Consider the following 20,739-nt stretch of genomic DNA (forward strand, 5'->3'; position numbering starts at 1 on the left):
AAATGGAGAGTAAAACAAAGTAGCAGGTTTTAAAGTGGGTACTTAGGTAAACATAGAAAGACACTGAAGAGTTGATGACATTTTCTCGTAGTTATTGATTGTCAAAACATGTTTGAGTAATTAGTCAATGGAACAAAACGTGTAGTAAGTACCCTTACTCTGGAGTAAGGTTTCATTGGCAATACTCTAAATCTATAATGGTACACAGTGTGTACAATCTTTGCATGAACCACAGGATGAATTTTCTATAGTCTACTGGAAAAATGATAGCATCATCAATGCTAATCCATTTTTGTTTACATTGCAGCCTTTTAACCTGCTTGTAATGGTTTACTAGATGACTGTTGCCATTACTTCTAACTTTGCCTTCAGTGATTGCTTAATTAACAGCCCTGAGAATTTACACAAAAAATAGGCAAAGCTTACAAATCAGGACTTTGTGTTTTGATAGTCAGTGTACAATTTGGATACCATTTTAACTGAATATGCTCAGAACAAGTTCACTGATGTCTCAAAAATTTCTTTTTGCACTGGATGTTTTCTCTGGGTTTAATAAAATACTCCTAAAAGTGTGTGTGTGTGTGTGTGGGGGTGTTTGTGTGTGTGTGTGTGTGTGCATGCAACATTTTCAAATTTGGGGTTTAATTTGATAAAGGTCCTGATGTTTAGCCTCAATCCTTGAGAGATACTATTATATCTACACTTGTTTTTCCAACTCAAACATAGGGCAGAAAGTGGTAGTTGCTGTATAATATTGATTGAATGAATGTCAGACTAATATTACAAGTACTCAAAGTAGTGAGATGTTTCCTGCATCAATTGGAATTACATTTCTGCTTTCACTCATCTTCTCTGAACCTTACACTCTTTAAATCCTACTCTGGTATCCCCGCTTCTGATGCTATTCTTTGTACACTTCTTCTGTGTCCCTATTCTTTTCTATATGTACATAGAATGGCAGAATTGCGCATGACTTATAGACAAGCTGTTCAATTTACCTAATTCTAAACCATTTTCTAAGGCTGTTTAATACTTTCCTCCAAATTTTACACGTATTCAGCGCTGCAATTGTAACTTAGATTCAGATCCCAAAATTTTTAGTAGAGTTGTCAGTTTCTGTCACTCAGCAGGACCATACAGAGAATTGGACAATTTACAGTCCCCTTCGTCTTTCTTCCCTCCTAAGGTAGTGAGCTTCCTCTGGCTCTGCTCTCACTACCTTAGCCCAAGTAAGGTCAGGTGCTGCTGGCATTTTTCATTTCCCTTCTCATCCAGCATTGTTTATTAAAAGAGCATATTTACTGACTTCCTACTGAATGATAATAATAACAAACTGAATGGATGTGCCTCATCTCTGCTTTTAAATAATTTACACTTTGGGGTTACATCTGAACTGGAATTAGTCCTTGGGTTTGTTGTGCAGGTCCAGAGACAGGAAACAAGAATGTGGCCTTCATTCAGGAATGAAATGAAAGTCTTTTTTCAGCAGGGCTGATATAAAATCAAAACCAAACCAAACAAATGCCCCCAAGAGATTTCCTAGCTTCCCATTGGCCTGAATTCCTCTAAATTGTCTTATTTTGTTGGCACTTGGCTACTGTCAATTTATATTTAGTAAGTAATGATTTAAAAAAAAAAAGATGCCCCGGGTTAGTATTTCTTCTCTTTGGAATCTGTCTTAGGTTTTTGAAGGTCTGTCTTACATTTAACAAAAAGAATCTAGATGGAGGATAAAATATCCATGTTAGTCACCCAACAAAGCTATCTAAGCTTTTGGAAGCCATCAGCAAAGCTTGATGTCCACGGCTCTTACCCAGCAAATAGGACAGCAGACAGCATATTCTGGTAAGGATATCAGTCATTGTATGTAGAGTCATTTACAAGATATGTAGAGTCATTTACAAGTTTTTCCCAGGCTTTAAATGCCATTTCTCAATTGCCTACTGAAATAATTAATGCAATTATTTAGGAAGGGCAGAGTCTTAAGTAATGAATGTGATCCTTCCATGGAGGAGAAAAATGAAGGCAAGTTGGCAGTTAATTGGTGCATTTAAGGTTGGGACTCTCTGCTTGATTTCAACATGTGTCCCAGCAGAACCTAGTTGTGCTGGGTTCCTAAGGTGTATACTAAAGTAGCGTAGTGTGGATGGCTTAAATGACAGACATTGCACAGTACAAGGGCACAAATATATAATCAGAACACATGAGAGGCAGAAGAAGGTCTGAGATGTAGATCTGCTAGGGCTATTGTAAAACCTTGTCAAAAACAAAAATCAACAAAAATCCACAGATCTGCTAGGTAGAGTCTTTCAGAGGCCCTCTATGGTAGGCAGTATATCAAAGCAGATGCTGAGACTCATGGCCAAACTTTGGGCAGAGTGCAGGGAATCATATGAAAGAAGAGGGAGTTAGTAAGACCTGGAAAGGACAGGAGCTCCACAAAGACCAAATATATTTGAGCACAGGGGCTTGTCTGAGACTGATTCTCCAACCAAGGACCATGCATGGATATAACCTAGAACAACCTACTCGGTCATAGCCCATGGCAGCTCAGTATCCAAATGGGTTTCCTTAATAAGGGGAACAGGGACTGTCTCTGACATGAACTCAGTGGCTGCTCTTTGACCTCCCACCCCCCTTGGGAGGAGCAACCTAGCTAGGCCACAGAGGACATTACAGTCAGTTGTGGTGAAACCTGATAAGGTAGGGTCAGATGGAAGGGGAGGAGCAACTCCCCTATCAGTGGACTTAGAGAGGGGAAGAGAGGAGATGAAGGAGGGAGGGTGGGGGAGGGAGAGTGGGATTGGGAGGGAACAAGTGAGGGGGGCTACAGCTGGGATACAAAGTAAATAAACTCAAATTAATATAAAAATTTTTAAAAAATCCACAGATCTTCATTTTCTAATAGTTACAGAGGCCAGATATTTCAGTTCAAGGCCTTCTTAGATATAGGCTTCTTTTGAAGGCTGCATGGAGAAGCTGGTCTATTCCTTTCTCTTACTTGTTTTGCTAAATATCCAGGTAGATTTTAAATGACAGATGGATTGCCTTAAACTTCTTCTTATTTCAGCATATGGAATTCTGCGGGTTTGTTTTAGTGTGACTTTTCTTATAAGGATATGGACTACATTAGTTAAAGTTTCTCTCCTACTCCAGTTTGGTATTATATCTGAAACCCTCATTTCTAAATAAGGTTGCCTTCTGAGGTTCTGGGAAGGACATGGTTTTGAAGTGTTTCAGTTTATTCTGAGTTTGCTGTGATGAAAACAAACAAACAAACAACAACAAATAAAACCAAAACAAAAATCTAACAGAAAATGACTTGGGATGGCAAGGGTTTATCTAACTTTCTTCCAGGTCACAACCCATTGTTAAGAAAAGTCAGAACTGGAACTCAAGGCAGGAACCTGAAGAGAGAACCCACGGAGGATACTACATGCTGGATCACTTGTTCATATTCAGCTTGGTTTCTTCTACAACCTAGGACCACATGCTGAGGAACGCTACCTAAGGAAGATGAAATGTACCTCGGCACATGAATAGTAATTAAGTCCATCATTTAAAGACATGCACATGGACCTTAATCTGTGCAGTTCCTTAAATGGGAACCTACCTCTAAGAAGGCCCTGAAATCAAATGCCTGGCCTCTGGCTTTCAGAAAATAGTGAAGTATGGACTCCATTGTTTTGTTTTTGACATAGGTTTACACTGGAGTTCTTGAAACCCACAATCTTCCTACTTTGGCCTCTTAAGTGTTCTGACTTCAGATATGTGTCATCATACTGTGCAATTAGGGCTTCTTTACCTAGAATACTCTGTACTGTGTCACATTGACAATTAAGGCTAGCCAGGGCTGTGGAAGACATCCTCCAGCCCCGTAGATCAGTGAACATGTGTTTCCTCTCTGTGCTTCAACCTGCATTGGTATGACTGGTGTCTGCCTACCCATTTAACTCCTGGCAAACTGTATAGATATGTACCATAAATAGCCTGTAATAACTCATTGCTCAATACCGTACACCTTCCCTTACAGTTTTGGAAACATCTCTGTCCTTGCAACTTTCTGAAATGTCTCTTCACCATGGAGAAAAATGAGATCCTCCTTATTTCAAACTGTGAACTCACATAAAGAAAGCATATTCTACAAAAATGAATGCTTGTTGACTCAGAAGCTGGAGGGTTTGTTACAAGGTCTGGAGAAAATCATCCAAGTTAATGCTATGTCTTAGCTGACATTTGTCTGGACTGTACCAACTGAGGAAATATGGACAGGGCAAGTAGTCTAGACATCAGAAGAACAATCCCCCCTCTTTAGAGTGCTGAGGGATTAGTCGATACAAACTATGGAAATATCTTTCTGTCACTTCACATAGGAAGCGCTCATTACACAGGGTCCTGTACTACAAGGATATTTGCATTTTTTGTAGCTATAGTTCAGTAGAAATTTGTGTTCCACTCTCAGTATTTCTAGTCAATAAAATATTAATTTTAGAAAGGAATTTACTAAAAATCATCAATTTTAAAATGTTAAATAAAACTTTCCTCCTTTACTCAGCAGAGGTCATTAGATAGCTTTCATTTCTTGCTTCTGTCTCCCTTCTTTCCTTATTTCTTTCTGTCTCCTCTCTCCCTCTGCCTTGCTTCCAATATTTGTTTCTTTCTTTGATGCTAAATGCAACAGACATGCACCAGGCCTGGTAGGAAGAAAAGTTTTTTGTTTTTTTTTCACTTAATACCAACTGCTTCTCAGTTGTTTTAGCAAATATTCCTCAAGTATTCAAAAATCTTCTTCTCTAAAATGTCTAAAAGTTCTGTCTGACTTTGTTGGCTCCTTCCCGGAAATTTAGTACAACTGAGGGAATGCTATTGAACAAAACCAACTCAAAGCGACCAATTCTTACATGAATCGTTCTGCCACACAGGAGTAGAAGAATCACATGACTAGAAAATAAAAAGATGACTCATTCACAAGGCTTAATATGCTTAATGTTTCCCAGGAGAGTAAAGAGCTGGGACATAATCAAGCTTCATATTTCTCAAAGACTCAGAAAGCTGGATTATTAATATTTGAGATAATGATGAGAAAACATGATTCAAAGTAATGAAAGTAAATCCATGGATGCTATAGCTTCTTGCGTTGATTCCAATAAAAAATTTTATTTGGGGAATAATTAAAACAATGATTTAAAGATTGGTGTATAACTAAGAAATAGTAAAAAGAAAACAAAAAACATTTTTTTTCTAGTATGTATAAGGCCCTGGGTATAATCTTCTGCAACACTCACATACACACATTAATGATAATAAAACATATAGCTTCATTTTAAATTGATTTTCACAACTAGAAATACCATTGCTCAAGGAGACATTTAACAATACAGAAAAATATTAAAAATGAATGTTAGTCACACTTGCTTTTCTCAGAGTCATATATTATTTTGTGTGCTCTTTCAGACACCACAGATGGTATCTATAGCTTATTAATATAGTTTCATACATTCTTTGTCATGTTCTATATTTATTAAAAGCAATACCATCTTCTCTTTATTGTGTCTTTACTGAGTATGTTTTTCATATTCACCAACATATTATGAATATATTCTTCCATGACAGAATTTCAATGGATGGTTCACCTACTCAACATTTCTCTACAATTTTCAAGATAGTACTAAAATCAGGTGGAAGGATACTCAAACCAGCACTAAAAGATCAAAGAGCCGGCCACTGAGTCCACAACAGAGACATTCCCTGCTCCCCTTACTAGGGTTCCCACAAGGAGATTGAGCTGCACATAGGCTACCTTTGAGCAGAGGGTCTAGGTCCTCTCTATGCATGGTCCTTGATTGATTCTTTAGTCTCTGCAGGATCCCCTGAGCAAAGATATTTTGGCTCTATAACTCTAATATTACAATGTTGTTTATAGTTATGTTTATTTCAAATGTTGTTTACTTTTCTGTGTTTTCCCCCCAGCTCTTCAAATGAAGCTGTTTCAGGTTTGCTAGGTGATTTTAAAAACTCTCAGCACATCACGGTCACTGTGGGATCTGACAACTCTTTGTCTTGGAGAATCACTAGTTTGACTATTACTTTCTAAAGCCATCTAACAAAATCAGCAAAATCCCTGTTCCAGGAGGCTCTGGACTCGGGTATGTGAATAGGAATAGGGAGACGCACATGTAATTCATAAGGTGACAGAGAAGATTTCCAAGTCTTTGCAGCACCATCATGAGTTCTTCATAAGCTTCTAAGCAGGATCTCTATTATGTAATATATTTAGAAAAAGATCATCAGTCTATCAGTGTCAATCAGGCTGTTCACACATCCACTTGTATAATTCCAATATATAATTCTATTTAGGGAAATATTAAATAACACTTACTGAATAATAGAAATTTTTAGACCAAATCCCTGAGTTTCTTCATTAAGTTCAAGATATATATTATATAAGCTCTTCTGATTCCTGAAAATAAGAAAGTATAACACACACACATACACACATATATATGTGCTTATATATATAAACATATGCATGCACACATACACAGACTCTTAGATCTTCCAGTAATTCTTAGCTCTTATTCTCTTTATATAATATATATTATATATAGATGCACACACACCCATATGTGAGATTGTTAGAGAACATGTTGATGCTACAGTTACTAGGAGATATTGAGAATGGAAATGACCAAGGCTATACATTTACTCTTGAATGATAAGAGAGTTATCTTTAGGAAAAAAAAACAAGAAAACAACAAGAAAACAAGTTTACTATTTGGAAATGGAAATAAGAAAATGGAATGAGATTGTCGCAGAACAGTTCTGTTTCTTACACAAATGTTACAAGAACACTGGCAGAGTGCAAGAAGCCAGAGAGACCAGGTAGACCGACTCAAAGACTGCTTCAGAGTAACAAGGCCAGGGAACAGGGGTCACATGAGTCCAGCTAACCTTTAGACAAACTGTGGTCCTAATGTGCATGCACAGGAACAATTTTTGACAATCACATTCTTTTTTAAAAAAATTTTAAAATAATTTTTATTTTTTTATATTAATCACAGGTTATTTACTTTGTATCCCAGCCATAGCTCCCTCCCTCATTCCCTCTCAATCCCACCCTCCCTCCTTTATCTTCTCCCTGCCCCTCTCTAAGTCCTCTGGTAGGGGAGGTCCTCCTCCCCTTCCATTTGACCCTAGTTTATCAGGTCACATCAAGACTGGCTGCAATGTCCTCCTCTGTGGCCTAGCAAGGCTACACCTCCCTCAAGATGGGAAGGAGGTCAAACAGCCTTGCCACTGAAAACATGTCAGAGACAGTCCCTGTTCCCCTTAATAGGGAAACCCCATTGGATGCTGAGCTGCCATGGGCTACATCTGAGCAGGGGTTCTAGGTTATATCCATGTATGGTCCTTGGTTAGAGAGTCAACTTCAGAAAAGACCCCTGTGCCCAGATATACTTGGTCCTTGTAAAGCTCCTGTCCTCTCCAGGTCTTACTAAGTCCCCCTTCTTTCTTTCCCCTGCACTCTGCCCAAGGTTTGGTTATGAGTCTCAGCATCTGTTTTGATACACTGCTAGGTAGAGTCCTTCAGAGGCCCTCTGTGGTAGGCTCCTGTCCTGTTTCTTGTTTTTTCCTACTTCTAATGTCTATCTCATTTTTCTTTCTAAGTGAGGATTGATCATCTTACCCTGGAACCTTTTCTTGTTTAGCTTCTTTAGGTGTAAAGATTTTAGTACGTTTATCCTGTCTTATAGGTCTAGTATCCACTTATAAGTGAGTATATACCATGTGTGTCTTTCTGCTTCTGGGATACCTCACTCAGGATGATCTTTTCTAGATCCCACCATTTGCCTGCAAATTTCATGATTTCCTTGTTTTTAATTGCTGAGTAGTACTCCATTGTGTAAATGTACCATAGTTTCTGTATCCATTCCTCAACTGAGGGACATCTGGGTTGTTTCCAGCTTCTGGCTATTATGAATAAACCTTCTACAAACATGGTTGAACAAATGTCCTTGGTTTGTACTTGAGCCTCTTTTGGATATATGCCAAGGAGTGGTATAGCTGGATCTTGAGGAAGTGCTATTCCTAGTTGTCTGAGAAAGCACCAGATTGATCTCCAAAGCAGTTGTATAAGTTTACATTCCCACAAGCAATGGAGGAGGATTTCCCTTTCCCCAAAACCTCTCCAGCATGTGTTGTCACTTGAGTTTTTCATCTTAGCCATTCTGATGGGTATAAGGTGAAATCTCAGTTTATTTTTGATTTGCATCTCCCTGATGACTAAGAACATTGAGCATTTCTTTAAGTGTTTCTCTGCCATTCTATATTCCTCTACAGAGAATTCTCTGTTTAGCTCCGTACCCCATTTTTCTTTCTTTTTTTTAATTTTTATTTTTTAAATATTAGTTAAAGTTTGTTAACTTTGTATCCCTGCTGTATCCCACTCCCTCTTTCCCTCCCAATCCCACCCTCATCTCCTCCCAGCCCCTTTCCAAGTCCACTGATAAGGGAGAACTCCTCCTCTTACATCTGATACTGGTTTAACAGGTGTCTTCAGGACTGGCTGCAAAGTCCTCTTCTGTGGCCTACCAAAGCTGCTCCTCCCTGGTGGTGGTGGGGGGGAGAGGTCAAAGAGCCTGCTATCCAGTTCATGTCAGAAACAGTCCCTGTTCCACTTATTAGGGTATCCACTTGGATACTGAGCTACCAAGGGCTACATCTGAGCAGGGGGTCTAGGTTGCATCCATACACAGTCCTTGTTTGAGAGAAAAGTCTCATAAAAGATCCCTGTGCCCAGATATATTTGGTCCTTCTGGAACTCCTGTCCTCTCCAGTTTGTATTAACTCCCCCCACTTTTTTTTTTTTTTGATTCCCTGCATTCTGCCAGAGGTTTGATTATTGGATTAATTGATTTGTTGTTTTCTAACTTCTTTAGTTCTTTATATATTCTGGATCCCATTTGTCAGATATAGGATTGGTGAAGATCCTTTCTCAATCTGTAGGCTGTAATTTTGTTCTGACTAATGAGTCCTTTGCTTTACAGAGGCTTTTTAGTTTCATGAGGTCCCATTTATTGATAGTTGCTCTAAGAGCCTGTGCTGTTGGTATTCTACTCAGGAAGTTGTCTCCTGTGCCAATTAGTTCTAGGCTCTTCCCCACTTTTTCTTCTAACCAGACAATCACATTCTTACATATCCTCAATTTTTAAGAAAGATACAGTCATTGTGGTAGACCATAGAACTAAACAGCAATGTGTATTCTATTGTTAAAAATCACAAATATATCTACTATAATATATAACCAAGAGAACTGAACAATATTGATGGACATAATTACAACTGAGGGAGTTAATGCTCCACATAAATGTTTAATTTGAGAGGTATAATTTTTCATGAGTTAGTTCAAAGCTTAAGCTCATAATGTGTTTCATATATATACATATATACATATACACACACACACATATATATACATATATAATGTGAATGTATGTATGTGTATGCATGTTTGTATGTGTGTGAACATGTGTGTGTTTAGGTTCCCATGGGTACTTGTGCATTTGTAGACAAGTTGTTGGTGTCAAAAAGTCATTCTCTATTGTTCTTCTGCCTTATACAACAGGTAGAGAGAACACCTGCTCCCTCAATGACAGAGACCCAACCCTGATATCATGAATATGTCTGGTTTTCCTCGCCAGCTTTTCTCTGGGGATTCTCTGCCTCTGCTTCCTAGATTAGAGGTACAGACCGCCATGCCCACCTTGTATTTGCATGAGTCCTAGGGATCTGAACTCCAGTGCTCATACTTGCACAGTAAGCTCTGCCCATGGAGGTATCGTTCTAGCCAAAGATTACATTTTAAAGAAATATGACTCCTTTCTAATAATAGCTGAAGATTTACATGAGAAAAATTATCCCTACATAACTGGACACATCCTAAAAGCAGAGGTTCAGGTGTTCAGTTAAAGGGGCTCCTGATTGTTTGTGTTTTGCTGCTGAAATACAGAAACTATTCTAGATTTCTTTGGAACAAGCAGAAAGAACAAAGCAGCCAGTGGAAGGGAAAGGCTGATATAACACAGGTGGAGAAGATAGTTCATAGAACGATAGGACCGGAAGCGCCTTTGCCTTGGGCAGTTATGGTAAAGTCTGGAGTAGAAGGCCGGTAGCGAAGCTGCACTAATGAAGGCGTGTGCCCTTAGTCCTTCTGAAGCCACTTTAGTATAGTGTTTATCTGCTGCCTAAAAGTCATAAAAATTTCATGGCAAAGTTCATGGGCAGAGAAACCTGTTAATATATGCACATATATATTCGTCACTTAGGAATAGGAATTGATTCAGAAATGAATGCAATTCCTCTAAATCTCTCAGTTGCTGTATATTTAGATATAAATCATTCCTCTTTTCTAAAAGAATCACTTACCTCCAGATGCACACTCAGGGGTGAAAGTGATATCATCAAGAGCAATGACGATGTCTTCCTTTCCACCCAAGTCAGCCTCAAAAGCCACCTTGAATGGACTGTTACTAGACAGGGGTACATATGCATAGGTCCATCCAATGTTTTTATTTTGGATCACGGACCACATCAGGATGTTTAGTCCTGATTCTTCGATGATATACACCTAAAACAATAACCAAAGAAAACAACTCTTTATGGTTCGATGTTAGAGGTATTTTTGAGGCATGTCATAATAATTTATTTGGATAGTTCAACTCATTTAGAAATTAAAATAATGTATAATATTCCTTAAAATTACAATAGAAAATCTCCCTGATTAATCATATTAATATTCAACATTAAAGAATAAAGCAAAAAGACTGACGTGTGTGGTGAATTTTCACATAACATTATCCTTAAGGTTTTGACAGATACCCCCCCCAGTGCTTATTTATATAAAAGAATTAAGTGACATCTATGAATTTGCAATACACGTATGAGTATTCATGTTTACATTGTAGAGCAGTGGGCTGCTTTTTCACCAATCATGTATACAGGATACATAGGTAACGTCAGAGACAAACTGCTTGGCCTCGTCTGTACTTTTCTGCCCTGTCTCCCAGAGCAGCGTTGAAAGCAGGCCTCTTCGTTAACTTGGATTCCCTGAGTAGACACCTCAGGATATCAGAAACACCTGGCTTATTTAATTAAGTATTTAGCTTATTAAAAGTAGTGTAGGGAATGCATGAGTGAGAAAAGAGTGTAGCTTGTCTTAGTGCCCAGCAGGAGTCAATGGTTCTGTGCTTTAATAACTCACCGACAGGTCAAAATAGAGAATTGAGATTAATCTTCATCCTTAGAAGTGCATCGTTTAATGTTTAAATTAAAAACTACTCAAATCTTATTTAACAAAAGAAACCAACAGGATTAGCAAATATGTAGATTTCTCTTAAAAAATAGATGTTAATAGAAGTTAACCTAAGCTAATAAAATATAAAACTAACAACAGTGCTGTCAATATTAATGAAAGTTTACTAATTGTATTAATTGTAATGATTTTAATAATCTATGTTTGATGACTCTCAACTGGTATATGGATATGTTAGGACTATTAACTGCCATCTTGAATTCTGACTTCCAGAAATAGAGCTCAAACAATTAAAAATGCACAAAGCCCCAAAGCATCATGTTGGATCCATCACACTTCTCACAAAGAAAAGCATCTGAAGACATGAAAATGAGATCATAGGTCCCGGGGGTTACAAAGAAAAGTAGTGAGGAGTGAGACTGGATAGCAATTTCTAGAAATAGAATTCAAAGACCAAAAAGAACCTGATAAGTTGAGATACAATGGTAAATGATACATTCCAGGACACAGTCTTTTTTAAACACTGAACCTTAAATCAATGAACCTAAACTTTGGGACTAGGATATGATTTATGGGCAAAACCATTTACCTGAAAGCCTGACTTCCACCTTTTGTGGGACACATACTGGAAGGCAAAATCTGACTCTGAAAAGTTGTCCTTTGACCAATAAACATTAGGTAGCAGGAATGTGAATACACATGAATACATACACACACAGTCATGTGCATGAATAGTTATAAAATAATAATAAGATAAACGAACTTAATTTAAAGCCATAGATGTACAGAAAATCCCTGCTACCCACAAGTATAAGGAAATAAACAGGGTTTCTCTGTGTGTCAACAGGAAGATGCACATGAACAAATGCCCTCATTTAGGAAGAAAGTTTTCTGGAAACTCAAAGATAACATGTACGCACAGAGTAACTTAAGGTCATCAAACCTCATACTAAAGGGCTATGTATCTAGTTGCTTCTATTTCATGCATAACAAGCTGTCAACAACAATAACAACATATTTACATGATGTAACACAGGGCACAGCTTAAAGAAATGGAACAAACCTCAAATCAAACTCAGATATGGGAAGGAGGCAGTTATGAACATGTTATATTGGCTCAGGCATTTTAGCAACATCAGCAAAAAAGAATAGATGTCTGATTTCAAATAAAAACTCTAATAAAGACAAGACAAAAAGACTGATATAAATAAATAGTATATAAGTAGTATAACAGGAATGAATTATATCCTTTATGTATTCAATAGAGTAGAACCCAATCAAAGGAAAATGGAGGAATATTAAAAAAGTAATCACTAGAACCTAGAAAGTACCCTCCCCCGCTAAGAAAAAAAAATAGTAGAAAAGACTAACTGAGGCCTGGGAACTGACAACAAGATCTCTAATGATAGATAACAAATAAATGGCACCAAATGTCCTGAGAACGTCCAGTAAAATAAAGATCCGCCCGGGGGTTTATCCATATCTAGACATTTATACTCCGGAGATGCAAAGAAAGAGAAAGAACACTTGAAGAAGTCTTACTGGGGAAATATCACTCAATTGTAGATAAAAAGGAAGAAGAATACATGTAACTTTTTTCTCCGGGACTGTGCAGGTCTAAAGTGTGCTGTGACATACACTATGAAGGATTTTAAATGCTAAAAGAAAAAAAAAACTTTAACATTCTTCATCAAGCCAAATTATTTATCAAAGACTAATAAAGCCTTTCTTAGATAGCTAAAATATTGGGAAAAATCTTTGTAGACCTAACTTACAAATAAACTTAAGAAGATTAAAAACAAACAAACAAAAACAAACAAACAAACAAACAAACAAACAAACCACATGGGGAATAATACAGGCCCAAATATCAGATGGATGTAAAGTAAAACTTGAATAAACTAATTTTAAAACTTGAATTCCTTTTTGCTATGTCTCTTAGGTTATTCTTTCAGATAATTTGATATGAATAATAATATGAATATTCTCTGCTGTTTTACCTTTGGATATGAGAAATTAATGACTTACAGAAAAGGTAGAGAAAGTTGAGAATGTTCTTTTCTAAAGTACTTGGATTATCCAGGAAACCATACAACAGTACTTGACAGTGACCTTGGATGAGTTATAAGTGCACACTGACAACTTATAAGAAAAACTAAATATAGTTTGAAAAGCAGAACCATTAATAGAATAAGAAAGGAGGGAACTTAAACCTAGTAAAATGCTGAAGTAAATCATACATGAAAATATAATGGCAGGGCTGAGGCAAGCAGGGATTAGGGTAGCTATTTTTTCAAGTATGTATGCCAGCTTTACATGCAAATATGGCAACTGACAGTATTTTCAGAGTCAACTAAAAATTAAGATCCAAGTAAGGGTTGCCTTGAAGGAACCCATGCTAAATTCCGGGGCATAGACAAACGAAAACTAATGGATGAAGAAAAAAAAATACAATAATAACACTAATTGAAAGAAATGTAGAGAAACTATATCAACGTTGAGCAAAACAGATTTTAGAGAAAGGAAAATTAACAGGGCTAATGATGTTATTGGTGCAGGCTCAATGTTTTGTCTTTCCTCTACATAAATCTGTTGAAACCCCAGGGTCATGTTATTCAAATGTGCGGCCTTTGGGAAGTGATGAGATCTGAGGGACTGCCCTCCCCAGTTTGATAACACCTGAAACATGGAGGTCTGAGGGGATCTGCTAGGAGTTGCTCTCATGTAAGGACAGACTAGAGACAAATCTTTTTTGTTTACAATTCATCCATTCTAACATCTTTTGTTTTTGTGTCCCTACTGAATTTAGACAAAATCATAACATAACAGTTTTCTAAATGACGTACTAATTCTTAATGTATGTGTACCTACAGACAGGGTATCAAATACTTGAGGCAAAAGCTTATAGACCAGTTAGGACAAAGTAAAGGAACCTATCATTATAACCAGACTTCAACTTTCCTTTACCAAAGATCAACACATCAGAGGGGAACAAAGCAGTCAGGGTTATGTTTGCGTGAAAAGCATCAATCAACTGAGTCTCATTTACATTTATACAATGCTCCATCCAGCAACACGAGACACAGTCTTCTCAAGCTTACACATTACAATCAATGGCATTCTGAAAAATAAAACACACTGTAGCCAGTTCAAATGAAGGGAAGTGATATTGTGCTCAGACCACAGTACAATTAAACTAGAAAACCATACATAATGGTAAGATAACACATGGGTCAAGAAGTTGCAGAGAAAACTAAATGGTGGTTCAAAATAATTCAAAGCAGATGGCTGTGTTTACAAGATAGAATATAGAAGTGAGTATGTGCCAAGGCAGCAATGGTGGGGGTGGCATTTTATAATGAAGGAAATTAGGGGTAAGTCCATGTCCCATGTTTGATAATCTTGACATTAATGAATGTGTCAATTCTTTGAAATATACACATATCAGAACTCATCTGAGAAAAGTCAATAATCAACATAGGAATTTACCTGTTAAGTAATTTTAATGAATGATTAATAACCTTCCAAAATAATACACAAATCCAAGCCAGTATTAGAAATGGAAACTGTAGAGCAATATCTCTCATGAACATAATAAGAACAGTACCTCAAAACTATTAACAAATGAAATCTAACAATGTATTAAGAATTTAATGCCATGACAAAAAAGAATGTTAGGCCAGTAACATTTCAATAATCATTCAATATAATCTATCAAATCAACAGGCTATAGAGAAAAAAAAGTCTTATATTCACACCTGTACAATCAGAAACAGCTACTAACATATACAATAGTAAGGACTTTCTGGAAATTTTAAAGCAAATAGAAACTGATAAAATCACACTAATAGATCTGAGATATTTTTGAACAATCAGAGAAAAAAGAAGCAATCACCACTATCAACAACAACAAAACCAGTAATTTTTCCTAGCAGGATAAACTCAAGGAGATATGGTTTAGGTACAAGTTAATTATGTGTCAAGGGGCTCTATGCTGGTTCAGTAACTAGTCTGAGGAACTGATAAGAAAAGCATTTGTATTTGGAGCACACTGGGGAGCTAAGTCTTATTGAGATGATCAGGCACACATGTTTCCAAGGTGGACAACAGAACCAAAGAAAGAGGCAATGATTCCTGAGACTTCTACAAAAACCTTGTAACTCCTCCATCAAATAAACAATAAAAAATAGTACATAAAAATATAAGGCCATTAAAGACACAGCTCCTCTTGGACATTAGAGTGACATAGAGCTGAAGGTCATCAGAATATGTAGTCACTACGGAAGAGAGGTATTTCTTGCTTTCTCTAGAGAATGGACCATATGTAATGATATTATTCAAACAAGTTTTACCTACATACAAAGATATAAACAAATATTCTTGGAAAATTATAAAAGAGAAATTATAAAAAATTATAAAATTATAAAAATTATAAAAAATAAAAATAAAACATTATAAAAGAAAATTATAAAATTTTTTATAAATTATAAAAATTTAATAGCTTGTAGAATGTCATGGTGGAGGCAGTAGAAGCAATGGGCAAACAAAGAATGAAATCTAAATCACACATAGATTTTTTTCATAAATTGTGACGACTAGCATGATTGTCTGGATAAAACCTTCAATAATAAATTGATTATCAGAACTGACCCAGATTAATCACAACTAGAGAATTAAGTGCATGAAGCAGAATCTCTCTGAGGTGAAAAGGGAGGAGGAGCCATCAGGTTTCCAAGAGAACTTGAGAATTCTGACACTGGAATGTGAATAGTTTCTTCCTGAGAAGGGTAGCTTGGACATAGGAAAGAATGGAGGGGTTTCAGACAGAAGAAAACCCAGGTGAGGATATCAGATATGGAGGCCTCAGAAGAAACCATATCTGTTCATACATTGATCATGCACATTTGGATAGAACTGCGGAAAAATGCTATCCTACTTAGTTTGGAGGATTTTTGTTTTGATTTGTTTTGTTTTTGTTATGGTCCCTAGCAAATATGCATTTCTAACTATAAAACGACATAGTATTGTAGGCTGCATAGAATTAACAAAGTGGTGAGAAAAGTAGCTATCAAATAGTTTTATTCAATATTAATATGCCATGTATTTATAATATGAGTATTAAGATATATGTGTGTTCTTTATGAAGCACATCCAATATTCTAGCCAATTACAAGACACCACAGAATCTTGCCAATAAAATCTTGTCAGAGGTCTTCTTTTCATGTGGAGATGTCAGGTATAAAATTCACAGTTAATTATAATAAGTAAAAAAATACAACTACTTTAACAAAAAATATCCAGTTCACACAAAACAGCAACAATTACATCTTAATTCTGGGAGTAAAAAAGAACAGCTTCAATCACATGAATCTAATAAAGCATAAATAAAGACAATTAATGACAAAACAAAAGGCAAACAGAAACCAAGAAAATGTCTTATTTTCATGAATAAAGAAGAATTGCAAAACGTGACAGTGATTGTCTTGAGTCTTATAAGTATTTACCAACATAGCTTTGACATAAAAGAGCTGAGACTGATGAACACACACACAGCAAAACAAAACAAACAAGCAACAACAAGAACAAAAATAGAGAATGAGTATAAGTAAGAAATTCAGCATGCCTTTCTCCTAAGAAAGCAAAACAGAGAAAGAGTAAATTAAATGGTTTAATTAATCTCTGTTTTTGTTGCTCTTCTGTGTTTCTACCTATATTAGCAATGAACTAGGTATAATCATTCCTTCACACATTTAAAGAAAATGTATGTATGTAATACAGATTTAACATGATAACAGGGTCTTATGTAAGACAAAGGGTTCAATCAATGGTGTTGAAATAATACAGAAGCCAAGAACCTGTGACTGACTAGATTCGCCATTGGTCCTCTGAACAAATCTGAACAAATGAACAACATTTGTTGTTGTTGAAATAGTGTTGTTGTTTCAACAGTGTTGAAATAATGGCTGCTGCCAATATTTGAATTTATCAGCATTTTTGTGCAAGAACAAAACCTAACTAATTAGCTAAACCCACAACTCCAAATTATAAAATAATAAAAGAGTACATTTTCATTTTCTATGATGGGAAAGGGCTTGGTAAGCAAAGCATCAAATCCAAAATCTGTAAGAAATATAAAGACTAATGGAGTTCACCAACTAAAAATGTAAAAGGAAAGTTTCTTTAACTTCCAATATGTTAAATAGTTCTTTGAAGAAGTCTCACTCAGCCAGGGACCCAGACTTCTAAGCCAAGCTGATTTGGGTTATTTCTCAAGGTGACTTTGTACCTAGTCCATTTATAGTCAGGTGTAAGAAGTACTTTCTCTCGCAAATTCCCACTTCTATGTCTTAACAATGTGACTTGATTTTAATTTCCAGCAGGATAGCTCTTCAACTGGAAGTCACTTTTCTCTCTTTATTACATTGTAAAGGAAAAGTCTGTACAGAGGTCAAATTAGATTAACTCCCTCCTCTTGAGTGTCAACCTTTGCATTGTGCATTGCCTTCCTGTCTTGTGTAATTTGTAACTTAATGGTGGTTTATAGCAATGTTTGTCTCTAAGGTTATTTTTCTATTATCTACAAGGGAAGATACCTGGACTATTTCAGCATGTTTTTCTCTATCGCAGGTATCAAAGTATCTCTTTGTTGTCAAACTGTACACACTCAATTTTACCAAACTGTTAGTATGGGCCCATGATTCATGTGATAGATAATGAGTGTGTGTAGATCCATTCACAGACTAATCTTATGCAGATCCTTAGAGTCTCTGTCAAGCATCTGTTTAATAAAACATTCCAGATTAGCACATGGGACATTGATATACAGTGGGGACATCGAATATATTTTCAAAAAAGAGCAATTCATCAAAAAGCACTGTAGATGTCCGATTTAGGACTGAGGACTTCACAGTCACTTACTCTCTGCACTTTGACCAGTGGTTGGTCAAAGTGGTTGGTAGCCCCTACTGCATAAAGGAGACTGTCCGATGAGGTTTGAGAGATACACTATGTATGGTTAGGAGAACTCAGCGTGAGTCATTTTATATTCTGTGCCACTGGCAAAGCTATAGTATATTTGTTCAGAGGACCAATGGCAAATCTAGTCAGTCACAGGTTCTTGGCTTCTGCATTAAGCTAGATATGGATCCTACATTGTGGAGCTGGCTTTACTTAAAACCAAGCAGATAGTGTTTAACTATTTTCATGATATTTGTGCCATTATTGCACCAGTGTGCTTATCTTGCCAGTCAGGTCAGTTTGTGTATACTACCATACATTGGCTTAAAAATCCCTCCTAAAGCTCAAGGATCATTGTGGAAGACGTGATAGATGGTTACAAAGAAACAATATTTTATGAACACAGCAGGGCAGTTGCATATATGAATTCACAGTGATTGTGACAGCATCCACAGACCTATACAAGTTTCAAGCAAGATAAAATCTCAGGATGAAGGAGTGGCCTGGGCATGAAGTTCCACCCCTAGGAGAGGAGCTGTTGGTAACTGATAGCTGTTGTAGAGGAAGAATCAGTACTTTCTTAAAAGGTGAAACCCCCTGTAGGTCTAACCTGTGCAAATGCATGGTCTCATACCCAAGAATATAGAGGCAGCAGTAACTGGACTCCATAGATGAAAAAAAAAAAAAAAGGAATGAGATTTGAGTGTTCCATATCCACAGTGTTGAGTGGAAATGGAATGAGAGACTAGAACTGGAAGAAAATGAAAAGTTAATGCAACCAAAATACAATGAATGGGATTCAAAAACTTAACCAAATAACAATTAAAACCATTTTAGTTCATTTTAACTATGGCTATAGCAATATCATCTGTGTTACAGTATGGAAATATGATTTGTGTTACAGTGTGCAGCATAGCAATGGATACATTGATAACTACAGCCATTTGTATTGCTTTTATTTCTGCTTAAAATACTAAAAATTGACCAGTTTCATTGACCAATACCATAGGGGTTTCTTGCAGGTCTGTTTAGAGGGCAAATACCTAAGTATTTTCAGCCATTCCTATGTATATCAAAGCCACACTGGTTATGTAAGCAATGACCATCAAAATCAGCAAAAGCAGGCATGAAAGAAAACTGCTAGGTCTGGGAATCATTTAAAACTTACTTTAAAAAAAGAAGAAAGAAACTTAAAATAGCAACTGATAGCAACTTCCAACAACTTTAATAATAGCAAAAAATTTCACTTTCATCCTAAATAGCAATAATAAAGGGAATTTAAAGCTCTTACATGTTGCCTTATAAGTTTATCTTACATGAAATGTTTAATTTTTAAGTAGATATTCTTTATAAATGCAAGCATAGGTGCACTCCATTTTGTATCTAGTGCCGCATTCTGGAGGCTCTGAGAGGCTACCTGGGGATTAGAGGTGAGATTTCTGCAAGCCATCCACCTGCTTACATCAAACCACTGGGCAAACACAGCAGCAGTGAGCGGTGCCCAGCTCCCTGTGCCCTCCATATACTGGACCTCACCACTATCTGCACTCCCAGAGGCTGGCATCTGCCAGGGGCTACCAGGGAAGACCCAGTGAACCATCATTTTCAGCCATCCCTGTCCTCCCAGAAAACCTAGCAACTGAGAGACACACCCTATCTCCTGCACACCCCATTTTAGGTCTAGTGCCCCTTCCTTGGAGGCCCTCGGTGGCCACCTGGGGAAGAAAGGTGAGAGCTCTCCTCTCCATCCCCCTGCTGGCACCAGGCTAATGGACAAACACAGCAGCAGTGAACTAAGCTCAGGAGCTCATCTCTACCTGCATTCCTGGAGGCTGGCAAGGCCCAGGGAATACCAGGCTGCAAGAAAAACACAGCAGAGGTGAATAGGTCTGCCCCCTGCATCTACCATCTACTGGCATGCACTCCAGTGACATGTATTCCAGGAACCTAGTCCATAGGGACTAGCAGCCAATACCAGAGAAACCCAGATGGCTAAAGACCAGCAAAAGAACACACATAACAAGAACACGGCAAATATGTCAACATCAGAATCCAAGTATCATTCTACAGCAAGCCCAGAATATCTCAACACAGTGAAGGAACGAGAAAACGACCTCAAATCCAGGCTCATGAAGATGATAGAGTTCTTTAAAGATGACAAATAACAAGAACCTGGGCAATATGTCAACACTAGAACCCAAGTATCACTCTACAGCAAGCCCAGACTTTCAAAAAAAAGAAAAAAAAAAGAGCTAATACCAACACTCTTCAAACTATTCCACAAAATAGAAACAGAAAGAACATTGCCAAACTCATTTAATGAGACCACAGTTACCCTGATACCAAAACCACACAAAGACCAACAACAACAAAAAAGAGAATTTCAGACTAATTTTTCTTATGAACATTGATGCAAAACTACTCAAGAAAATACTCCCAAACAGAATCCAGGAACACATCAAAGATATTAT

General features: G+C 37.0%; 1 protein-coding gene across 4 annotated transcripts in view; it reads right to left on the reverse strand.

Moving 5' to 3' along the window:
• Positions 1-20,739, reverse strand: part of Malrd1 (MAM and LDL receptor class A domain containing 1) — a 698,598-nt gene that overhangs the window by 150,638 nt on the left and 527,221 nt on the right. For all 4 annotated transcript variants that reach the window (XM_055593928.1, XM_055593929.1, XM_055593930.1 and 1 more), the window contains exon 32: positions 10,426-10,627. In XM_055593928.1, the coding sequence (XP_055449903.1) occupies positions 10,426-10,627 (202 nt within the window). The remainder of the gene's footprint in view (positions 1-10,425; positions 10,628-20,739) is intronic.

Source organism: Psammomys obesus, unplaced genomic scaffold, assembly GCF_907164565.1.
Source record: "Psammomys obesus unplaced genomic scaffold, mPsaObe1.curated_primary_1811, whole genome shotgun sequence".
In the NCBI taxonomy this organism is placed as follows: domain Eukaryota; kingdom Metazoa; phylum Chordata; class Mammalia; order Rodentia; family Muridae; genus Psammomys; species Psammomys obesus.